The 24,559-nt window shown below is 33.1% G+C and overlaps 4 protein-coding genes across 5 annotated transcripts; 1 reads left to right on the forward strand and 3 right to left on the reverse strand.

Moving 5' to 3' along the window:
* Positions 1-620: 620 nt before the first annotated feature.
* LOC124833670 (beta-glucosidase 46-like) lies at positions 621-3,830 on the reverse strand. The gene is made up of 12 exons (XM_047308203.2): positions 3,575-3,830; positions 3,364-3,430; positions 3,202-3,260; positions 2,911-2,986; positions 2,729-2,803; positions 2,550-2,637; positions 2,191-2,443; positions 1,995-2,110; positions 1,508-1,763; positions 1,333-1,435; positions 1,156-1,264; positions 621-1,060 (listed from the first exon to the last, which is right to left on the reverse strand). Exons 1-12 carry the CDS (start codon positions 3,710-3,712, stop codon positions 805-807), a joined length of 1,596 nt encoding a protein of 531 aa, XP_047164159.1. The 5' UTR covers positions 3,713-3,830; the 3' UTR covers positions 621-804.
* Positions 3,831-4,973: 1,143 nt separating this feature from the next.
* On the reverse strand, positions 4,974-7,438 carry LOC124833671 (glucose-6-phosphate/phosphate translocator 2, chloroplastic-like). The gene is made up of 5 exons (XM_088105561.1): positions 6,490-7,438; positions 6,173-6,398; positions 5,874-6,096; positions 5,541-5,754; positions 4,974-5,299 (listed from the first exon to the last, which is right to left on the reverse strand). Exons 1-5 carry the CDS (start codon positions 6,997-6,999, stop codon positions 5,288-5,290), a joined length of 1,185 nt encoding a protein of 394 aa, XP_087961687.1. The 5' UTR covers positions 7,000-7,438; the 3' UTR covers positions 4,974-5,287.
* A 3,400-nt stretch (positions 7,439-10,838) lies between these two features.
* Positions 10,839-17,122, forward strand: APL1 (ADP glucose pyrophosphorylase large subunit 1). The gene is made up of 15 exons (XM_047308185.2): positions 10,839-11,166; positions 11,757-11,870; positions 12,112-12,285; positions 12,518-12,610; positions 12,705-12,788; positions 12,891-12,946; positions 14,691-14,784; positions 14,873-14,985; positions 15,139-15,211; positions 15,289-15,369; positions 15,613-15,699; positions 16,010-16,114; positions 16,251-16,357; positions 16,429-16,489; positions 16,807-17,122. Exons 1-15 carry the CDS (start codon positions 10,939-10,941, stop codon positions 16,906-16,908), a joined length of 1,572 nt encoding a protein of 523 aa, XP_047164141.1. The 5' UTR covers positions 10,839-10,938; the 3' UTR covers positions 16,909-17,122.
* A 1,032-nt stretch (positions 17,123-18,154) lies between these two features.
* On the reverse strand, positions 18,155-23,642 carry LOC124833716 (P-loop containing nucleoside triphosphate hydrolases superfamily protein). Of its 2 annotated transcripts, none has more exons than XM_047308260.2 (10): positions 23,304-23,637; positions 23,128-23,221; positions 22,928-23,041; positions 22,678-22,800; positions 21,099-21,203; positions 20,520-20,678; positions 20,376-20,444; positions 20,061-20,150; positions 19,168-19,308; positions 18,155-18,479 (listed from the first exon to the last, which is right to left on the reverse strand). In XM_047308260.2, the coding sequence occupies exons 1-10, from the start codon at positions 23,567-23,569 to the stop codon at positions 18,213-18,215; spliced, it is 1,428 nt and encodes a 475-aa protein (XP_047164216.1). In that variant the 5' UTR covers positions 23,570-23,637; the 3' UTR covers positions 18,155-18,212. The 2 variants fall into 2 exon arrangements, with proteins under 2 accessions (XP_047164216.1, XP_047164217.1); XM_047308261.2 differs by having other exon boundaries at positions 18,228-18,479; positions 19,124-19,308; positions 23,304-23,642.
* Between the last annotated feature and the right edge of the window lie 917 nt (positions 23,643-24,559).

Here is a 24,559-nt window from a genome sequence, read left to right on the forward strand (position 1 = left end):
TTTGACTTGGAGATTTTTCTTATATGCACGCGACAAACGTCTCTTTAGTTGCAATGTTCCAAATTTATTAAAAAATCAATTTCCTAATAGATATTTTAGGAGATATTTTGGATCTTTTGGATCATGGGCTTGGTTCCCCAACTCTATAAATAGAGTACTTCATTCACTCCAAAATTATGATCATAATCATTCTTCTCTCATTCTCTCTTCTCTTAGTTTCATTCTTTCTCTTTTCTTCTTCTCCTAAAAATATTCTGGGTTTATTTTTATTGTCTTTTTAAGAGATCCTCGCGGATAAGTCCTTAAAGTCTTCTGTTCCTTGTGAGGGCTTGACCCAAAGCGAATAATATCTTATCAGTTTGGAGATCTATGTGTATGTGTGTGTGGAACCTCCTTACAAATGGTATCAGATCTCAGGTTTAGGTCTGGTGACCGGGCTCAGTCATAATCCTTTAAAATAAAAGATGGACATGAGAAACGTGAAGGTTTGAGCCAAAGCAGACAATATCTTTTCGGAAATCTATGTGTATGTGTGTGGAACCTCCCTACATCGATTGCATGCAATTTATATCTTTTTGAATTTATCACATTCTAGCTTGATATGTAGCTAAATTTCAAAGTGGAGCTATAACTTGATAGCTTAGAATACACTTCATTATATCTTTTTGAATTTATCACATTCTAGCTTGATATATAGCTAAATTTCAAATGGAGCTATAACTTGATAGCTTAGAATACACTTCATACTGATACCAATTAAATACATACAATAGGGTAAAACAAGGAAAAGAGTGTATTACTTCTCTAATAACTACTGCTGTATTCGGTATATGTACTTGTATTATTCTCTTCCCCAGTTTTTCTGAGAATGCTTCTTTTTGTGTTGTCAGCTATATACTTTTCAATGAAAAACTTGTACCAACTTGCTGATAGTTTTGGTGTTCTCTTCAGTGTGGCAAAATCGACGTGGTAAAGTCCAAATCTTACTGAAAACCCATATTTCCATTCAAAGTTATCGAGCAAGGACCAAACAAAGTAACCTCTCACATCTGCTCCTTCCCTGCTCACATGACCAAAACAGATGATAAGCATAACAAGAATACGATGATTTATTTGATTCCTTTTATATAAAAATATCGATCAATTCTTATGTACCTTATTGCTGCCATTAGATTATCCAAGTGACCAGACATGAACTCTATTCTCTTATAATCATTCAGATATTCTTTCTCAGTAACATCTGGATCATACAAAGTACCATATCCTACAAAAGTTTGGGTAGTTAGAAACACTCAGAGACTTTAATATAAGGTGTTAACATGCTTTGCTTACCATTTTCCGCAATGAACATTGGAGTGTTATTATATCTGTCTTTTAGATAGATAAGAATTTTCTTCATGCCTTCTGGGTGAACATTGAGCCATTCAAATGGAGTCTGCATAACAATACAAGTTTCAGAATCAGCAAGGTTTCGATGAGGATCATAAAAAAGGGTTGAAGTACTTACAAGCTCTCCAATTGGGACACCATTTTTTAGTACAGTTTGCTCATATAAGCCCTCTGTTCTGGAGACTCCTTTCCCATGTCCACATACCGATGATAAACAGTCTCGGACATAATAACTTGCATAGTAATTGATGCCGATAAAATCAAGTCCTCTCCTCAGTTTTACTTTGTCATTACTAGAAAATTTAGGTAAGATGGTTCCTAGAATCATCTCCATCTCTTTTGGGTACTTACCGAATAAGATTGGATCCAAGATCCTGCAATATTATAGTTCAATACTTATTCTATATTATAGAATCAAATGACATACCAGCTTTGCCAGGAGTTGAATTAGCTTTGAACAATAATATTACTGTTATTGATTCAAATGTACTGAAAATTATAAACATCTGTTTCAATCTATCATAGTGCCTAACTATAACCTTTTATATCAATATCTAACTGCCTTTAACATCGGTATTCGGCAGTAAACAGCAAGGAAATTTTACCAATTAATGCTGAATGATTGCGCCCTTTCGGTTGCCAACCTATCTGCTGTCGAATTGCTTAATGGCTCAAACGAGTCGCAGTGTAAGACTATTCCAATTTTCCCCCCTTGCTCATTCTGGAAATGCCATCAATAATACTACAATGAATAATACTACGATAGAGAAAGTTTCTACTGTGATGTTGTAATGAAATTACCTGGTATTTGTTTCGATAAAGATCAACTGCAGCTGCATGTGATAGGATCATATTATGGGCAACCACAAAGGGTTCTTTCTCTGAATCTCCCTCACTGCAATTTCCAAAGTTACGAGAGCAGCGACACGGTGGAAATTGACCTTCGCGGTAAGCAAGTGGGATTAGATAATTTGGCTCATTGAAAGTCACCCAGTACTTGACTCTGTCACCAAAGGATTTAAAACAGATATCTGCAAAGAATTGAAAATCTTCCCTGCAAATATCAAAATATGTTTAGTGCCATTATCCGGTTTTTTCAAGTCAAAGTCAAAGTCAAAATCTCCTAGACAAAAAGTTAAAGAAGTGGCTGCTTTGCTTACTGTGATTGGGGACTTAGCCAAGCTCCGTATCTGTCCTCAAGTTCTTGAGGGATGTCAAAGTGAAACAATGTAACAAACGGTTGGATACCTGCGAGTTGTATACTTAAGAACAGATATAAGATCAAAGAAGTAGAAACTGTGTCTCGCAAGCCAATAGCGTAAGAAAATTGAAATGAAACCTTTGAGTAGCAACGCATCTATAAGTCTGTTATAGTAGTTGATGCCCGCCAAGTTAACTTCTCCAAATCTACCTTCTGTTCACAATCATTGCATATTCTGCTTGTCAATTGACAATCGTATACAAGTATTTAGTGTCTTCTAATCTAACATCAGGCAGATTTTGTTAAAACAAGAATCTTACGTGGTAGAATTCTTGCCCATGATACTGAAAACCGGTAGCTGTTCACTTTCATAGCTTCCATTAGATCAATATCCTCCTGTTTTCATTACAAGTTGAAATTGGGAACATCTATTACTTAAACAGATTGAAAACCATTCTCTTCCATTGGTATCTAAAAGAACTTTTACCAAACAACTACTTTTTCTTCTCCTAAATGATACAGTCACAGATATGTCATAGTAGATGCAAACTTCCTATATAGAAATAGCTAGGATTTATGAACATGATCTATAGAACTGAACAGAAACTTACCTGATACCGATGGTATTGATCAACAGCAACGTCACCATTACTTCCATCATCTATACTACCTGCAGTACATGGACTTGCGAAAGTTGAGGCTTGAACAATGCGTAAAACATTAATAAAATCAGAACTGGAATACAAAAACTGGTTTTTTCTTGGTCTGATCACCTGTTGTGTGAGAGAAGACATCCCAGTTGCTCAACCCTTTACCGTCACTAGAATAAGCTCCTTCATACTATGAAGAGTATTAAATAGACCATGTTTAGAATGCAAAGAATTAAGTTCTTGAGGGTATTTCGGAATTTGGTTAATGGGGTCATTAATCTGGCAATGGTGATTGGTGAAAAACCAAGAACTACACAAGAAGATGATGGCAAACCTGATAAGAAGAAGAAGCAGTGCCAAAGAGAAAAGGTGGAGATGCATCTAATCCCAGTGAAATTGGCAGCAGAGAGCACATGAGCAGGAACAACATTATCTCCAAAACCAATCCTTCCTTAAATGCACAAAACCCCATTGCATTGTCTTCCTAATATGGCAGTTTTCTTCTTCAATCTCAGTAATGTCAACAATTCACTTTTTCATTGCTCCATGTGAATGTGCTATAAAAGGATCTTGACAACTGGCGAAAGTAACAAGAGAACTTGCCAATGTCACACGTTTTTATCATATTCAGAAACTCTATTGTTAAAAATTTTGGTATATGATTGCTTGTAAAAGCATGATTATCCAAAAATTAGTGTATAATACCTACCCTTCCAACTACTCACGAGTCCTATCCATGATAAAATTTTCAAGATTAGATTGATCCTGACAAGGAAAGAAAATAATATAAAGGTAATAATAAATCATTATTATTATTTTATAAAAGTAATCGCGCGTATTTAGGATCAGGGTGGGAAAAAATAATGAAAGTGGACGGATTTTGTATTATTATATTTTTTAGGTGTCTTTCATATTATTATAAAAGACAAGAGAGTTGAATTATTAAACCGTAATCAATTAAAGAATACCCAAGGTTAAAACATGTTTTACTTTGAAGATTGGATACACAAATCAAATGATTATATGTGAAAAAATATACTAACCAGTATATTTTCTTTATAGTATATATTTCTTTGTATGAACTTTTTTTTTTCATTAATTTCATAATTTATTTTCAGTTATTTTTATAATTATTTGATTTTTATTCCGTTGTTTCAAAAATTTAGATAATTGTATTATCTTTCTTTATAAATATTTAATAACATCATGTATCTTTGTTGTAATTTTTATATTTTGTAAAACAAAAATTAATTAATTAATATTTGAAATACTAACGAGGTGGATATAAATATAGATAGAAAATATTTGTCATTCGATAAAAATGAAAATAAGATAAAAAAAAATCATACTAGTATAAAAATTTAAAGATTATATAAATTTTTACTTCAATAAATAATCAAGTTCATATCTATCCCCTATCGATGTGATTCTTATTAATCTATCTATGATACATGGTACTTCAATTTACGTCACGTAACCAATATTTTATGATACCACTTATGTTTACCAATGAAATATCTATATTATATATAAATGGTTGCATAAAAAATTATTCAAAACGTAATTTATTTCTACTATACAATTTTATAAAGTAAATAGGATTTTATTATAGGTACTATGCTCTCCATCCCTTTTCGAGTGTCATTTAAGAAAAAATATAATAACTTTTCTTGATTCTAATCAAATATTTATATTCACTCTCTTCCAATTTTACATCATAAATTAAATAAAAATTAAGATAAAATTATGAATCATAAAGGAATAATAAACATTGTCTCAAAGACTGAAAAATAACAGTTAAATAAGGACAAAATTTGCATCACTGACACTTAAAAAGCACCAGAAGAAATATTATATACAAATTATTTAAAATCACAACCGGGAAGAAACAAAAAACAAAACTCATCCATTCTACTCTGAAAACCAGATCAAATGATTATTTGAAATGCTATGACTTCGACCTCAAAGAAAGTAGATGGAAATCCTCTCCAACCACTCTCTATACGCTTTCTCAGTAACACATGACAGCTTCTAAACTACACCTCAGTCACTGTTTAGCCTGCTCAAATAATCAACACAAACTTATTAGCTGTATAGTATAATATACATAAACATAAAAAATAATATTCTGGTCATTGGTCTTTCATCCAAATCACATGTCAGGGCATGAACGAAGAACACAAAGCAAGAACATTAAGTATAAGAGATATGAAAATTCTTCATCACTACTTTTAATTAGTCTGAAACAGATAGGTAGTATGCTGTGTAAGTAAACAGAAATGATAGAAACGAAAATGTACCTGTGAATAGAGGAATGTACCAAGAATTGCAATGGCTGCACCAAGAGCATTGACAGGCTGAATTGGTGTGTGGAAAATAAGGATTGAAGACACAATAACAGAAATTCTCTTCATTGTGTTCCCTATGCTAAATGTTAAGGGAGAAATCTGATCAAGGGACATGTAAGATACTTGGTTGTACAAGTGGTAAAACACACTCTGAGCAGCTACCCACCTATAAAAATTAAACCCATGAGCACAGACAAAAATCTAAAATTACAGTTCCAGCAATTTGAAGAGATAAAGGATGGTGAGAAGAAAAATAAATTAACAATAGGGTGAGAGTTTACCTACCAGACAAAATTGGGACCAATCTGAGACAAGGCTTTTTGCCAGCCTGCAGCCCACAACTTTGGGCCCTCCACGGCAATGGCTAAAGGTGTGAGAATCAATAGAGATAATATGGAAAGACAAGCATAGTAATTCATTCCACTAACAGACATCCCTTTCATTCCCTTCTTTGAGAATATGTTCCGAAACACAAAGGCCAAATTGGATATCATAGCGCCCATAAATCCTGAAACATGACATCCATCAACTCGTTGCAAATTTAACATCTTCATCTTATCAACTCAGTCAGTAAATAGTTTTACCAATCATGTTGAAATTCAGCTCTGTCACAGCAGCAAGTGCGCAACCTCCTATAATTGGAACCAGTGAGAGGTAAACCGGCACAGGGAATGCTTCCCCCAGCAAGAACCTTGATACCAGGACACTGAAAGCAGGCTCTGCACTCTTGATGATGTGGGTGAACGAAACTGCAACTTTGGACATACTCACAGTAGCTGCAACATGCCCAATTGTGTGTGCCACGGCAACCTACGAGTAAATAAGTTAATTTTCTCCTTAAGTTTATCCAAACATGAAATCTTGTTGTGAAAAGCAATGAAAGAAAAATGAAAATGATTACAGGAAAGAGGGCCTTCCAGAACTCCAGATTAACTTTGGGAACATCAGCAACCCTTGTGGCCCATGAGATTAACATCATGAGAGAGCCAGCGGCAAGGGACAGAGTGGAAATAAGCCAGGGGTAAGGAAAGGCATTCAGAACCTTCTTGTTGTATATGTTGAAGACCACATTCAAAGCCCACCAGGTGGCAAAATACAAACCAATTTTGAGTCTCTGGGTTGCTTCAATCCCTTCTCCTTCGTCATTAAGCTCAATGTTAAGCTCAAGTGGCCGTGACCTGTCTGCTTCATAGGCCCGGCAGTCTGTGACCCTTCTTCCGAGATTTGCTGACAAACCAAACTTCTCAACGGATGAAATGTGAAGAGGTTTGAGGGAAGAGAAAGAGAGTTGGTTGCAGTGTTGAACATTGTTGAATGAAGGGAAAGTGCAGAGTTGAGGCCTTGGCACCGTGTGACTTAAGGAAGCAGGGTTGGTGAGACACCATGCCGAGTACTTCACCAATGACATCATGATGCTTAACTTGGGTGAGTGTGTAAAACAAAAAGAGGTGAATTTGTAGGTGAGAAGAGAAGACAGAACTGTGCTTTTGTTTGTTGATAAGATCTATGTGTTGTGTTGGATGTTAAAGTGAGAAAATGTGGAAGAGTTTAACGGTTACTGCGAGGGAAATGGCGAGGGAAAAGAGGTTATTGATATAGTGAGAAGAACGAAGACAGAGAAGAGAAGGAGGAAGCGGGTACTCCTATCCTAGGACATCGACTGCATGTTTGGTCACAACAAACATCCTTTGGAGTTTATCTAGGAAAAACCGAATAACTCAATCTAATCTAAATCTAAACAATCAATGATGTTTTTATGAAGGGTGATTAGCGATGTGTGCACAAGTTTTTCATGCTTCATGGGTTTGATACAGAGTGGATTCAAAAGTGACGGACTTTTTGTTTCCATTGGGCCGGTTTCCTTCTTCAAGCCATCACAAAAATGTGTTTATTAACTCCACCAACTGAAGCGCTATCGATTTCTTTCTTTCAAAATTAGATGAAATTTATTTTATTAGAGATTATTTTTTATTACAAAATATGAAAACTATTTTCTAACAATAAAACAATAAAGGTTAGGTTAAGATTTAAACTCACATATAAACTCAAATAAAATAAAATATAAATAAAATAAAATTACGCACTGTAATATTAATACAAATAAATTTGGTCTTTACAAAAATAAAATAAAATAAATTATATTAAAGTATAAGCTTTTAAAATAATTATAATTTTGTATACTTAAATAAAAATATATAATTATTGAACGATTAATATTTTATTTTAAATTATTTATTTAGATTGTTTAATTTTTTAAAATATTTAAATTAAATTTATTATTAATTATTAATGAGTTAAAAAAAAAGGTTTAATGTCTCAATAGGTCCCTATTTTTGTTCAGGATTTGAAATAGGTCCCTTTATTTTTTGACGTTTGGGTCCTTATTTTTTGTTAATTTGATGCAAATAAATCCTTTCCGTCGATTTCATCAAACGACATTAATGAAGGTGTGACGTGGCCTGAGGACAGTATTGACACGTGTAAGGCCACGTCACACATTCATTAACGCCGTTTGATGAAATTGACGGAAAGGATTTATTTGCATAAAATTAACAAAAATAAGGACCTAATTGAGACGCCAAAAAATAAAGGGACCTATTTCAAATTCTGAAAAAAAATAGGGACCTATTGAGACATTAAACCTAAAAAAAATTAAAATCGGATCTCTTCCATTGCGGATTTTGGACGGTGGCACCTCTTGATGACCAACTATCTTTTTATACACGTGACTGTTCCAAACAAACATGAACTCTATGTTTATTTTGGTAATTATATATATATATATATATATATATATATATATATATATATATATATATATATATATATATATATATATATATATAGTAAATTAGTCTCATCGATATTTTAATACTTTTCTACATAAGTTTTACTCGATAAAAGAGTCGAATAGCCCTACATTATTATTGGTGTAATTTTTTTATGCAATTAACTAATAAAAAATCTTTCATATGATTTTTAAAATAGATATTATAATACTCAATAATGTTATTATTTGAATTATGATATACAATTTTATATTATGAATGAATCCTAATTAAGTTACAATAATACTAATTTAAAAACACATCATGTTGTGTTACTATGATGCCCATTTCATTTTAAGTTAGTTAGGCTAATATTAATAATTGTCATCATTTTAAGCTTTGGATTATTCTACCGAATCACCTGACCCAGGAAAAACTCATACAAGATGCATTGTTACATGCTTTAGAACTTGGCTTTTGGAATTATATTATGGACTACATTTTTTGGAATGGAATTTTCAGAATGCATATAATGCCTTGTGGAAAATGAGTTTTCTATACACTCCTTCGTGAAATATATTCTAAAACAATTTCGGAAACATATGAAATAATTAACAAATAAAAATGATTTTTTTTTTCTATATTTTCTCTTCTCTCTTTTTTTTTTTACCGTGTGGCGGTGTGGCATGGTGGTGAAGGATAGTTAAGGCTGTGTTGTTTCTACGCTATTTTGGAAAGATTAATGTATGAGTTCATGATATATTTGGTTCTACTTATCTGAGACGATTTAGAAGAATAGATTTGTTGAAGGAAAGTTTTATTCATCTATGCATCAGATAATAGATATGTGGGATATATTATAGAAGATTCAGTGAAAAACGAAAATGATTTGTCTTTTAAATTTTATGATGTTGAAAAGAAAAAATCGATTTTACCAATGTTACAGGAAAAAGATACTAAATTTTGAATAATTGCAATATTCATAAAATCAATTTTAGAGTGCTACGAACAAGAATCATTCTAAATTATTCAAATATACTAAAATTAATTATAACAAAGAATGAATCAGTGTTATATTTTGTTATTAAAGATTAAAATCAATTTTATATATATATCAGTAATAATTATAATAATAATATTTTTATAATTTTAAATGATAATTTTATTTTTATTTTAACATAATTTTTACTATTTTATTTATTTTTAAGAGTAAAATAATAATTATCTAATTTTATTTATTAAAATATATTTTTAATTTATTATATCCATCGTATCATGCACAAATTTTTATATAATTTTTTCTTTTATCTATCTTTTCAAATCCCTTTTTTATTCTTTAAATTCCTTCAAATTATCTCTCCAATCCAAACATTACCTAAGTTTGTTTTGTTAGTATTGTTAGCGTGCAGTTAGCAATTGTTGGAGTGCAAGAAGCAATAACCTTAAAACTTCTAAAGCTATATGGGCCTTACTTATAACCTCTGTTGTCTTTCTTTTTACACTTTATAGTTTCTTTGTTTTCTTTTAGTAAAGAATAGCGTGAATTTTCTTTTCTGGAGTATAAACTTTTTAATCCAATATAAAATAACATACGTGAAAAAACACATTTTTTCTTGATGTCTTCTTGGCTTCAAAGTTTCTCAAACAAACAAAGATACAAAAATGGAAAGTGCATTAAAGCATCTTCTCCATTGACATAGAAATCAGATCCGATTTATTAATTTTAAGGTGAATAATTTAAACTCACGTTTTTTTAATACGTAAAAACAATTAAGAACTTCATTAAAAAATATAAAAGTATTAAGTACTACACAAAAATATTTATTTAAAACTGAATTAAAAATACTCAAATTTATTAAGAACTTAACATAATTAAAACAAATTAATTTTATAAATGTTAACCATAATTAAAACAAATTCAAATGATTGAGTTATAATTTCTATAGTGAGAAACATGTTCCATAATTTACCTGAACCACACGGACATACCACAAGATGCTGACATAAACCAGTTTTTCCGACTGAAAACCAAAGTTTAAGTCGAAAGCCGAATCATTTCAAGCCAAGTCACCAACCTGCAATATTTTTAATGATTTTTTTAAGAATTTGTCGACAGACATAATACTAAACAGATATAATCTAACTTACATAAGAGATTTAAATACATAACTTCTAATTCAACTTTTTCAAAATATAGAATATAAACATAAACTTATATTTCCAACATAAACTGGTGGAGGAGAGTATAGCACAAGGAATAATTCGAGAGAAAAGAGGTATTGCGAATGAGCATGGAATATTCGTCAATTGGTTTGGTGATGGCAAACAAAATGTAAGGTCTAAAGTGTCATTGGACATGTGCACTTATTTTGTAATAACAGTAACAAACACAAACTAAACTGGTGGATGCTGTTGAATTTGGATAACGTGGCCCAATCCTCCAAAATACCCGGATATGCATGTAACCAAATCTCCACACACATTAATGGTTGCTCTCTCTGCTTCTTCTCTACGACATAAATACACACACAAGACAACCTTGAATTACCAACTACGTAAATTCCCATTTTCTCCCCGGAAAAATGGCAGCCTCTGCCGGCGGCCAGATAACGGTGTCCTCAACAGTGCAGCTGCATGGAATGGGGTGTGGTCGGAACTGGAAGCTTGTCAAGTTTTGCAATGGGGAACTCATGGGACGTAAGCTTCACTTAAAAACTGCTTCTCCCACAACTGCTTGCTCTAAGAATGTCAAGCCTCAACACCATATATGCATGTCTCTCACAACTGACCTATTATCCCCTGAATCCAAGGTTTACCTTACTCCCACAAATTCTATAATTCATTCAGATAGTTCTGATTTTGTTTCATATCATTTTCTTCAAACAAACGAGTTCAAACATGTCAACAAAATTTAGAATCTTGTTAAGGTAGAAGGAATACAAGAGTGTTAGGAAAATAGCTTGACTGCCACTAAACTTTCTTGCCTAGGATTGTAGTTTTTCAGTATATATTGGCCCATGCATGCTGCAATGGTTGGATACGTAACGGGACTCATTTTTCTGTCCCTTTTCATTTTGTATTTATTTAATGGATATAAAACCAATGACAATCATTTTAAATTAAATCTATTTAGATACTGACTATAATTTGTTGCTTACTTCACTTGAAAAATAAGAAATTTGTTACTCAATCATACATTAAGTTTTCAAGTGTTCTGATGTTCAAATTTTGTAACAAGTATTAATGTGAATCCGTACGAATTCACAAACAAATATTTGAAGTGTGCAAAAGGACTTCAATTTTAAGGCTGCCATGTGGGTTATGCGTGATCTGTGAGAGTTAGTGTATGCAACATATATAGCATTATTCAGTTTTGAACAAGATGAATGGGGAAGTGCAGTTGAGAGACTTAGAAATGGAAAGAAGAAACGCAAGAACAGTGTTGGCAGTTATACTTGGTGGAGGAGCTGGAACCCGTCTCTTCCCTCTCACTAAGCGACGAGCCAAGCCTGCTGTAAGTTTATTCTCTTACTTTACCATTTTTATAGTTATTCTATAAACTATGAACATAATGGTGCATGCATACAACTTGGTTAACTAAAAATTTTGCTTGTTTGAGCAGAAATTTTTCTCTAACTAGTGCTTACTTTTTTAACACTTAGGCAATAAGAAAATGAAAAATGCGACCAATGGGATATCAAATCAAAATGGTACTGTTACATATAAATTTATAGCTGAGGAGTTTGCTATGGTAGGTTCCTATTGGAGGTGCTTACAGGCTGATTGATGTGCCAATGAGTAACTGCATCAACAGTGGTATAAACAAGGTGTACATTCTCACTCAGTTTAACTCAGCCTCACTCAACAGGCACATTGCACGTGCTTACAACTCTGGTAGTGGAGTCACCTTTGGAGATGGCTACGTCGAGGTATCTCCCGTCATCTTCCATCTTTTACTTGCTTGCAATTTACGTCAATCATGCTTAAGTTCTTAATGATCTTATAAAAAAAGAAAATTATTAAACAGTAAGTATCTTGGAACTCTCACAGTAAATTTATAATATATAAATCAACGCAAATCTCGTTTTATAAATAGATTTGGTGAAGTTGTTAAAGTCGATTTTGTGAAATTAAACTCTATATTTCAACGTTCTCTTTCAGGTTCTTGCAGCAACCCAAACCCCAGGGGAGGCAGGTAAAAAGTGGTTTCAAGGTACTGCTGATGCTGTGCGGCAGTTCCACTGGCTCTTTGAGGTATTAAGTTACACTCATTGATGTAACTGCAACGTTTATATATATAGATTTTACTTGTTTGGGAGTTCAGTGTGAATATACTTGGTTATTGTAGGATCCAAGAAGCAAGGGCATCGAGGATGTGTTGATTCTTTCTGGGGATCACCTCTATCGAATGGATTATATGGACTTCGTTAAAGTAAGGCGCTGTGCCATAAAATCAAATAATTCTTCCCCCTTTCAATTCAGTTGATGCAATCAAATTATTGTCTCAGATGTTTGGATTCATTTTCATATGCAGAATCACCGTGAGAGTGGTGCAGATATCACTCTTTCTTGTCTGCCAATGGACGACAGGTAGGTTGCTTGCATCACACATTATAACTTTCCAATTATTTCAACATAGATTAATAGGCTGTCATAAGGGTTTGGTGGACAATGAATTCTTATTGAAAGTTAGTAGTATTAATGTGATTCTTTATATTGGCAACTGGAAAAACACAGAAAAATTGATGAAAGAATCAAAAGAAGTCATACAATTGATAAAAGAATTATTAATAAAAAAATTATTTTTTTGAGTGAACAGAGTTGTCAACCATAACTATTTAAGGTTGATGGAATCGCTTATAGATCTTGTAAGTAAAGACAGTTACCTTGCGTTCAGAAATTGTTTGAAATTGTGTTTTAATCCAAACTCATGGTATCATCTCAAAAGATGAATCAGTCAACAAATATTAGTGTCTCCAAGACGTGTCACATTTGGAAGAAGTCCTCTCCTCAGCATGAAGATGTTAAAAATCTTATATTGACTAGATATATAGTCAATCAATAATATATGAACAAGTGAAAATCTCATCTTATCAAGTTGAATTTACATGGTTGAGTCTTCGATGAACCTTCTTAAAAAATTTATGCTGAAGTTCTCAAAGAGAACAAAGCTTGAAGAGCGAATTTTGAGTTGCATGTTTATTTGTTGTTACACTTTTGTATCAAATTAAAGAAAAATTTAATCATTAGTTGAACGTCTTATTTGATGAGAAGAAATTTTGGAATTGACAGGAAAGGGTAGAAGAGAAAACAAATTCAACAACTATTTTTGTAGCAAAATTCAACACCTAATAAATGAGGAATTCACTCCGAATACACAAAGGTGTAATTATTGCGGAACCATAAAACTTTTAAGAGTCAATTAAAGAAAACGGTTGGAGTTAGGTCATGCAAAAGGAAATTGGTATAATTGAAAAGAGCATTACATGGGAGTTGTTAAGTATCAAAAACTATTGGTGTGAAATGAGTAAATAAAGTAAAACATAACCTAGATGACTCTATAAAAAAATAAAACCAGACCTTTTCACAACAATCCAGTGTTGATTTTGAAGAGACTTTTGATCCTGTGATGTGTTTACATGGTAGAGCTTTAATTTCCCCTGCAACTCAAAAAGGGTGGAAATTATTTCAAATTGGATAAGGCAGGGTTTTTTGATCGGTGAATTGAAAGAAGAGGTTTGAGCAACCTCAAAGCTTTGGACTGAAGGCCAAGAAGAGAAGATTTATAAACTAAAGAAAGTTTTTTAATGGCTGAAACAAGCTCCTAGAGTAAACAGCATTGACATTTATTTCATATAGAACATTGACATTTATTTCATAAAGGATGGCTTTAAAATGTTTTTAAATGTAATCCATAATAAAAGAAAGAGAAAATAGTAATTCAGTTCCAAATTATCTTGTGGAGTTCAGGATTTTCTGCAAAGTTAGATAGAAAGTGAGTTCCTTGAGTATTGGGCATCAACGTCACCTCTGAAATACCACCAACAAAATGCCCCATATGCTTTAATATGCACGATCACCACCATCTACAGATTGAAATATTCTTATGAGTTTTCTAATATAATGAATGAGACATTAAAGTCAATCAATGTACGCTAGCTAAATCCGAATTAGAAACTAGCATTTTTTTTTTCTTTAGCATTGTTACGACTAAAACCCACAAGGAAAAATTAACCCCAAAGAGTAGCTGGATCAATAATTTCTATCAATATGTAAGCTTAATGATATTTATCATATGTTAAGTGTTCTGAACTCTTTTGTGCAACCATGACAGCCGTGCCTCAGATTTTGGTCTGATGAAGATAGACAACAAAGGAAGGATCCTTTCATTTAGTGAAAAGCCTAAAGGAGAAGAGTTGAAAGCAATGGTACCCTTTATGTTTATTATACTAATAACACTCCCGAAAAGTTTCAACAGTTAGAACCACTGCTAATACGTACTGCCTTATAATTTAGCAAGTAGATACAACCGTTTTGGGCCTTTCGAAGGATGAGGCTCAAAAGAAACCATACATTGCTTCCATGGGAGTGTACGTCTTCAAGAAGGAAATTCTTCTTAATCTACTAAGGTACTGACTAATATCTGGCTAAATGTTAGGCTTTTTCCTGTGGTTCACTTCATCTATTAATATATTCTACAAAAATACAGAAATATGCACTGAGAATAAATTTATCTTGTTGCAAAGCTTGATTGTTAAGTGCTACAAATTACTTTAATTTAGATGGCGCTTTCCTACTGCAAACGACTTTGGATCAGAGGTTATTCCTGCCTCAGCTAGAGAATATTATATGAAGGTATGACTGATAAAATAGTTGCATAGGAATCTTTTCTGTTTATTATTTACCTATGGTATGACAATCTCTGTGTGCAGGCTTATCTCTTCAATGATTATTGGGAAGACATAGGGACCATCAGATCATTCTTTGAGGCAAATCTTGCCCTCACTGAGCATGTGAGTGTCAAATCACCTTGTTGAGCTTCAATGACTTGAATGTGTTGAGTTTATTACTTATTAGTGGGATATGCTAGAGGTGAACATAAGAAATGAATTGAATTGTTAAATTAAAAAGTTAACTACGAACATTTTTTTCATTTCATCCTTTTCAAATTAATTTCATAGAATTATTTTCCTTGTTCAATGATTGAGATCCAAAATCTTTCTTGCCCAGGAAAGCTTACTTCTGTAATTTTTCAGCCACCCAGGTTTAGCTTTTACGATGCAGCAAAACCAATGTATACATCCAGGAGAAACTTACCACCATCAAAGATTGACAATAGCAAGGTCAGTTCTTCAAAATTGCTCGTGAGGAATTTTGTTGGTAATTCAAACTAGTCGTACCAAAGCCTTACTGCACGGAGAAGAGTGAACATAATTTGTTAGGCATACAGCAAAAACAATTTATTTAACATACTGTTGCATGCCTATATTATCACATGCAGAATGCTGTACCTACAAATATGGAGGAATTAATGTGTTTAGATGTTCAACCATTTTTTTACTTACCTGTTGTATCCCCATCGCACATCAGAAAACCACCTCTATTCTGCTTTTGAATCTCAACCACATCGTTGTTATTTGTCCTTTCGTGCAGATTGTTGATTCAATCATATCACATGGAAGCTTCTTGAATAATACCTTGATAGAGCACAGTGTTGTTGGAATCAGATCCAGAATAAACTCAAATGTTCATCTAAAGGTTTGGTGCACCAATTCGACCATCTAACCATGCCTTTTAAACAATTATAGAAGAATAGTATTTATGGTAGAACATAAATTTGGTATTTGTCTAAGCTGTGCGATCATCTAGTTCAATAACTTCTGGTGCATTACAGGATACGGTGATGCTTGGTGCTGATTTCTATGAAACCGATGCAGAAGTGGCAGAACTCTTAGCTGAAGGAAGGGTTCCGATAGGAATAGGAGAAAATACCAAAATCAAGTATGCATTATAATGCTCACTATCTTAACCATTACTTCCTCACGCTTTACTCACTTCTCACATTTCTGCAGGAACTGTATCATTGACAAAAATGCTAGAATAGGAAAGAATGTCGTAATAGCAAATTCAGAGGTATGCTCTTGACACTACTCTAAATATGTATAGCATTACGAGAAGACTGAGTGATACACATACCAATTGATAACCAACTTTATTTGGGGTTATGATACTCCTAAAACTTTTTGTCAATTCACTAAATCACTGTATAAGAACTAATTAGCCTCGCTTGAATTTTCTCTTACAACCCCCAAAATAAGTGAGACAAACATTTTCCTTTTAACGGAAACACCATGAAAATTCACAATTTAAACTATAAATAAAATCATTTAGATACCACAAATATTTTATATGCTGAAAAGTGTACTAAATCTGCCTTTAATGACTTACAGGGCATACAAGAGGCTGATAGATCTTCAGAAGGGTTTTACATCCGTTCTGGGATTACCATTGTATTGAAAAACTCAGTCATTGAAGATGGACTCGTCATATAATAAATTCGCCCGCGGTTTGTTTGCCCCGGTTTACAAAGAATTTGAGGATGGGAATGTTTTAATTTTTATGAATAATAATTTTGAAATAAAAAACATTTAAAAATTAAATATCAATGTGCTGTCGAAATGATAGAGATAAATTCACATCTCATATCTGGACAACTTTTATGAGAATGTACTTATATATAATAACTACATACACGGTTGCACTGAACTTTTCTAGATCGGGCTCTTTAATTCGGAAAGTCATTGATTTTTTTGGAATAAGAGTCGAAGTATGAAAAATAATGAAATGAGTTAAATGATGATGAGGAATGAGTATAGAATTTAAAAGTTCACCTTTTCAGTGGTAGTTTGCATTGTAGCCATGTTAGAAGCAGCCATTCGTGATAGTCAGTATTCCTTAACACAACAAATAGACAAGGGCGGCAACGAGACATGGAGCAGCGATGGCAAGGGAACAGCGACGACGACGGCAAGGAGGTAACGACGGCAAGGGAAACGGTGGCCCGGGGCAGTTTAATCTTTTAACCACCCCCAATGGAGATACACAGGTAAAATATGGGGATGCGAATAAAAAATGTCTAGAACCATGCGCCTATTTAGATGCTTATCTTTCACAGTCCAATTCATCTTTCAATCCAGATGAACCAGCTCAAGAGGAAAGGACTACTACTAGCTATCATCTTGAACTATCAAATTGAAAATTGAAAAATTACTCAAAATTTGATAAGTCTAAGTCATCTTATTTAGGTAGCCTTAGGGAAAAAGTTAATTTCAATTTCCACTTCTGTTATTTTTATATTATTTAAATAACTTTTACAATACAAAAGATGATGAAATATTTTTTTTTAATTATTTCAAAATAAGATTATAAAAGTTTTGACCTAATAAAAATAATCAAGTGTTTAGTCAAATTACTTATTTTAATGTACCCTTAATGTTTTTTTTCTAATATTATTTTTCAAAATTGCATAAAAATAAACTATCCTCCGTTCTTCCTTCGAACATCTCACTTCCAACATATCCACACCAAAAAAAAAAAAACTTTCAAAAATATCTTTACTAGATTTTAATTCTATCCTGCAGAGTACAGCTGGAATTCCACAAATTCATTCGTTATGGGCAGAGTCCGGAATTTTTTCTTATCTTCAGTAGCTTCTTATTGTAATATTCTATAGGTACCCACATGATTCCAGAATATAAAACGTTTCTAAATGCGAGTTAACTATGAAAGTACAATCAATTTGAAGCACAACATATTTATTGTCGATCAGATTAAAATATGAAACTTCAGCCAAGGTTTATGGAATAATAAGTTCTTCACAGTCAAACATCAACTCATTTTCATATCTCTGCAGAACAAATCGCTCATCTGGAACAATAATGCTGGTAACAGTACAATTGATGTCAGAAAAAGGCTTCCTACATGTTCGGCCTGCTCGATGAAGATAATCAACTGCAGTCCTTGGCAGATCAAAGTTGTAAATGTGAGACATTTCTGGAAGGTCAACCCCCCTAGCAGCTATATCTGTTGCTACAAGAAGATATCCACCTCCTTTTCTAACCTCCTGAATCAAAGAAACAACATACTGCTGTTACCAACCATTTCCCCATTCAATTTTAACTTGTCATTTATTCACAAAATACACATTTTAATGCTACCACCTCCGAGAGGCTAAAGAACAAGGCTTAAATAGAAGTCAAACTAAGAATTCGAAATCTAGTAAGTTTTAGGCAAACGACTGGGGTGACTCTTGAACTAAATTTTCCCCACCTGTAGTCAATGTCATCATCCCCAGCCAATACCCATCGGAGTTCCCTTAAATTTTGGTTGACTGATTTATTTGCCAAGGGCAAGGAAATAATGTCAAGGATTCAAGGCTGAAGAGTGCTACCAACACACCTTTTAACACTTTTCAACACACTATTTCCTATTAATTGTAATTATGTGCGTCCACTAGTTTGGGAGTAGGATCCACCAAATGGAGAATGAGAGTCACAGAGCAAGACCCACATGATATTCATCCAATAGGAAAGGAGAATGTGTTGCTACTATTCTTGCCAAGGTTTTATTAAAAATTAACTATAAATTATAATCCAAACTTATTTCGAAACCAGCTGCAATTTAGACTGAAGGATGACTGTTAAAATGAATTGAGATGCAGAATACAGTGGTAAAAAATGCACAGGGAACAGATGACTAGGGGATTACCAAAAAATACTCATATCAATATCAATCCACTGAATGGCACTTACAAGCAGTGAAGCTGCTCGTGAATTGAAATTCATTTTGTCTTCAAGGAGGAGGACATCCAAATCACCTTGGTATGATGTCTTCAAAAAGTCAATCAGAAGGGACGTTGATGGAGCCTTTCCAGCCTTTTTGGACTTCTCAGACTTTATAACAGAATATGTAATATTTAGTCGATATATTTCACATAACACATGACTAAGTCTAACAGATATTAAATGTAGATATATGGGCTAATCATTTGAAGGGCACTAACTGTTAAGTAATGATCAATAGATAACCAAGTCCTATAAATATGAACTTTAAGCAGGGTTACAGGGAAATTATCATAACAGAAGAAAGGACCTCATGGGAAAACCATAGTTATACTAAATCTATAGTTTGTCACCCAGGTGCTCGTATTTTGTCAAAACTAAACAAGATTTGAATCAATGATCATCAACAATGCAATTACTCTCTAAAGCGAACCTTGCAATCTAGAGGATCTTGATCTGAGAAACTGTTCAACAGCTCAAGCACTAATGACAATAACAACTACTAGAATATAAATGTCAAATGGTTAACACATGCAAAACTGGTAAAAAAAAAAAGGCAATTACTAATCCAACAGTACCAGCAGATAATAGCAAACAACATGGGAAAGTATTTTATCAGGGAATGATAATTATACAATTTATACTGTTTCTCATGCGTGGGAATACCGAAAATTTGTAAAGGAAAGTAAGGCATATATTAACGTTAAATGTTTAAAATTTAAAGTAAACTTCCTCTACTCCCAGATCGGTACCTACTGATTGCATAATCTCATTGATGCAAAATTGTTATTGCATAATCTCATTGATGCAAAATTTTTATTGCATAATCTAATTGAAGGAGGAGAAGAAAGTTCTTAGCATACCTGCTCAGCAACAAATATAATGCCAGACTCAGGTGCATCAGATTGTAACAAGGATAACAGGGTTTGTAATTTTCTTTTGGTTTCACATCTCTGATAATTGAAGTAGCAAAAGAATTTAGTTAATAGCAAAGTACTTAATGAACAAGTGACTAACAAAAAGTTGAAGTCTAAACAATTTTAAATACAAATTTCCAATATCTAAGGGTGACAGGCAGATATGCTAACCAAGCATTGAAAGAGAAAGACGCATACATTTTTGCATGGTAGAATTAGAGATACAAAAGGTTTATTTATTCAATAAACAATATTTCTTACTATAAATCTATGATATAGGCGAGATGGCATGGGCTCCACTGCACTGACATGAATATGGACCACATCTCTCTGAAAAACAAATAAAGAAGTCAGAGAGAAAGTTTACGGTACCTAAAAGACAGACACACAATAGGACCAACATACCTTTGTCCATTTTTGCTGCACAGAGTCATGAATAAATCGGTTATGCTGTGGTATAGATGCACTGGCAAAGACCGTCTGACGGTTGTTGGAAGATGAATATGAAGTCAAAATCTTTCGAAGAGAACTCACTTGCTTTGAAGAATTGAAAATACAGTCAACCTAAGCAGACAATAATACAAAATAATAAGAAATAAATATTTAAGAAATTGCTGAGGGGCAGAAAGAAGAACAGGTGTTGGCAATATATAATCCCAAGTCTTGTATTTTCATATTTCACAATTGGTAATTTCTAAAAAGTGTAATGCTGCTTTCCACTTTCCATTCATGATAATGTGAAATAATAAAATCTAATATGCTTAAAAACACTTTCAAACTACCTTTAACTTATTTCACTTAGCTGAGCCCTGATATACTAACTTTTTAAAGCAATTATAGTTGGATGGTGCTGTGCAGTCATATTTATTACTTCTAAAACATGCAGATATAACAAAAACAAAATGTATCTGGAAATTTGCTTTTAGATTTTACTAAAAATGTATAAAGACTAAGTGATTTAAATTTGAAATTCAAAACTCTTGCCTCATCAACAATCAGCACACGCACAGTTTCAAGCGAAAAAGTATGTCTTTCAAGCATTTGGCATAAACTCCCAACTGTTGCAACCACTATTGTTGGTGGCTCTGCCTGAAACCTGAGAAAGTTAAACATGCAAAAAGAGCAGGAAAAAGGGTCTTTTCTATAAGACTTAATGACTCCAGCGACCAGTTAAGAGAATATAAAAATCAAAGTAAATGAAAGCAATGTTCAAAAGGAGCAGTCGTAGATAATTTTCATGTCATGTGTAAAGGTTTGAGATACATTTAAGTAAACAACTTAATTAAGCGCTCTTTCAATAAGCTTTTATCGAAGTGTTTATCCATAAGCAAAAAGAGCTTATCTTGATAAGCTTTTCCATGAAGCTTATTGAAAAAAGTTAAACAGAGCTTAAAGAAAAGTCACGAGCCTCTTCCATAAGAACAAATAAGCACTTCCAATAGAAAGAATTTATAATATTTAAAAGATAAAATTATCTATACTACACTGTACAAGAATTTAGGACTAAATGGTTCTTTAGGGGATTCAAACCATTTTTCTATAAAGGTCTAAAGCGTATAAAAAAACACATAAAAACTCAAGGAATTGGTCATTGATGTCTAATCTGCAATGGTCAACACCCATCCGCTAAGCATTGGCATTATAAACATATAGAGAGTGCACTCTATTTCAATAACTTTAACAAGGTTTTACAGTTTTATTATTGGGCCAAACAGCAAAAACAATAGAATACTCAGTATAGCAAAGAAAATAGGTTATCTTATCATCACTTTGACTGTCACATCTACAAGTTTCGATAACAACCACTCCCGTTAAAGAACTCTCTTAAAATTCACAACTGCTTAACAAATTCAATTAACTTAAGCTGTTTAATGTTTTTATTCAAAATGATCAGTACCCTAAAATATAATTCACACTACATATCTATAATTCAAAGCATTTTGCATCCATGAATATCTGTGGCTTCCAAAAAATGGAACAGAGCTAAGTAAGAAATTAGAGAATGAATTAATTGCATCAACAGTAGGAACATAATTAGATTTTGAACAGAAGAGTCAATAAATTTAATCATGATAGGTATCCAGAATTTACTAGAGAATTCCAAGACAGATTCTTGGATGTCTTGTTAGAAACAGAAAAGAACAGTTCTACCAATGTGGTAAGAACAAGAACAATCACGTGCAACACTCAAGGTCTTTCGAGAGGACCTGTCTCTTCTAACTTCTCCTCTTTTCAAAACACTCCAAAAAAACTCCCTGCTCACCTCCTAAAAAGACTACTTATAATAGTCTGTTACAGTTATGTAATTACAACTGTACTAACTATCTTTTTTTTTCCTTATTTTGTAAACTGTATCAAACCTATCAAATCAGAAGGAAGAAAAGTGTGAGAAGCAAGACGAAAACCCATTACCTCTCAAACAATCTCCAAAATGATTAAAAAAGAGGACATCCTAAGTAGAATTCAAAAATTGCAGCGGCATTCATTTGGTAGTCACTGAGAGTATTTGGTTAAAAATACAATATAATAGAACTCATTAAAGAAAAAGACAAAAGGATTCTACCTTTAACCAAGTCTTCTGTCTTTTTAGTGTTCCTCCATCTAGCAGAGCCATGATGGAACATGACTTGTGCTCCCCATCAACTCCAGTTGGCTTTGCAGCCAATGTCCTGGCGACCTTGGTGACCTTATAATTGAAATTCGTTTATTCTTTAGCATTCGTAGTGGCCCTTGCCAAGGCTATTACCCCTGACATGTTGCACTAAAAATAAGCAACATACTATAATGACATCGTAGCTCAAATACATTCTTACTTGCATTCCGAGTTCCCGGGTGGGCACAACAACTAGGGCTTGCACAGAGGATTTTGCAGCATTAATGAGGGAGTGAATCAAAAGCAGGTATGTGAGTGTCTTCCCAGAACCTGTCTAAAGAAGAAATGAAAATAAGTCTACACATGAACATCGATCAGAACGCAAGTAAACAATAAAAAAAAATGTAAAATATAAATAACCTGAGCATGAAGAATGCAGTCACGCCCGGAAAAAAGATAAGGCAAAGCTTCCCTCTGGATATCTGTGGGCATTACATATCCAATCTCTTCCATCCTGAAACATATTCTTCAAATTCTTTGCACAAAGCAGAGCAGGAAAAAATGAAAGAAAAAAGGGAGAAAGGTCTTGAAATTGCCTTTGCAATATATGTTGAGGAACGTAAGGTTGGCATAATTCTCTGAGAGAGGGAGTGGTGAGCGCTGTTGGGGTTATGGGAGAGGTATCGAGAACGGCTTCTGGAGTTCTGAATTTGGAGTTGCGATTAAGGTTAGTGGCGTAGGAGAAGTGTTTGAGAAAATGGTTGTGAGGAGGAAGGACGTAAAAGGTAGGAGTTAATTTTTCAGATGAAAGAAAACGAAGAGTGGGAAGAGGCGACAACAATGAGACCGTGCTGCTGTCCATCGCATGTCTACAGCAGATAGACAACCCGATGATGAACTCTGTTACTGTCTCTTACCCCTCTAACAGGAAATACAAGAAATACGGAATTTCTTTTTACACCCCATAACTTCTTCTGTCCGATAAATTTCAGAATGTCCACTTTACTTTTTTGTCAAAAATATTAAATTTAAATATTTATTATTATACGATCTATAATTTTTTATAATATTTTATTCAGTAATTTAAATTTAGTGAAATTTTTATTTGAATAAAATAGTTCAATTATCACTACGTATAAAATGGTTAAATATAAAATAGTTGTTAAAATTAAAAATATTAATATTATAATGTTTTGTAATTGATACTGATTGATGATATACTTTTCAAAAATTTACAATATTATTTTCAAGTTAAAAAATGTTAGATCGAGTTAAGATACTAAGTTTAGCTAAAGGTTAAAATGAGTCAATCAAAACCTAAGTCAATATAAGCCAATATTTATTCGAGTCAAGATGGGTGATTCACATTGTTTAAGTTGAGACTAACTCGTATTCAACTGAATTAAACTATGTTCAATTGAACTAAAATATGTTTAGGTCAATCCAATTCCAATAAAAATCAAGTCAATCACAATATCGATCAAGACTAAGTTAAGTCAGGTCAGGTTAAGTTTGGTTAGACACAGGTCAAACATAGATGGATGGGCTCAATTAAGTTAAGTCAACTCGAGTCTAATTAAGTTGAGTTAATTTGGGACTATTTGAGTTAAGTAGGCTCGAGCGAGCTAAGTTAGATAAAGTGGGTCTAGGTCTTGTTAGAATCTTAGAGCGAACTATTCATGTGTAGACAAAAAACTAATAGGGGGTAAATTTATTTTTGTAATAAAATTATGTCTTTAAAAAAATGACTTTTCAAATGAATTTGTCATTTAGAGAAAAATAAAGAGTATATGGAAAGAGATAATTACACGAGTAGTTGAGATCCAAAAAGTTGTTAATCTCTCTAATAAGC

This window comes from Vigna umbellata, chromosome 1 (assembly GCF_029865625.1).
Source record: "Vigna umbellata cultivar VRB3 chromosome 1, Vumbellata_1.0, whole genome shotgun sequence".
Classification (NCBI taxonomy): domain Eukaryota; kingdom Viridiplantae; phylum Streptophyta; class Magnoliopsida; order Fabales; family Fabaceae; genus Vigna; species Vigna umbellata.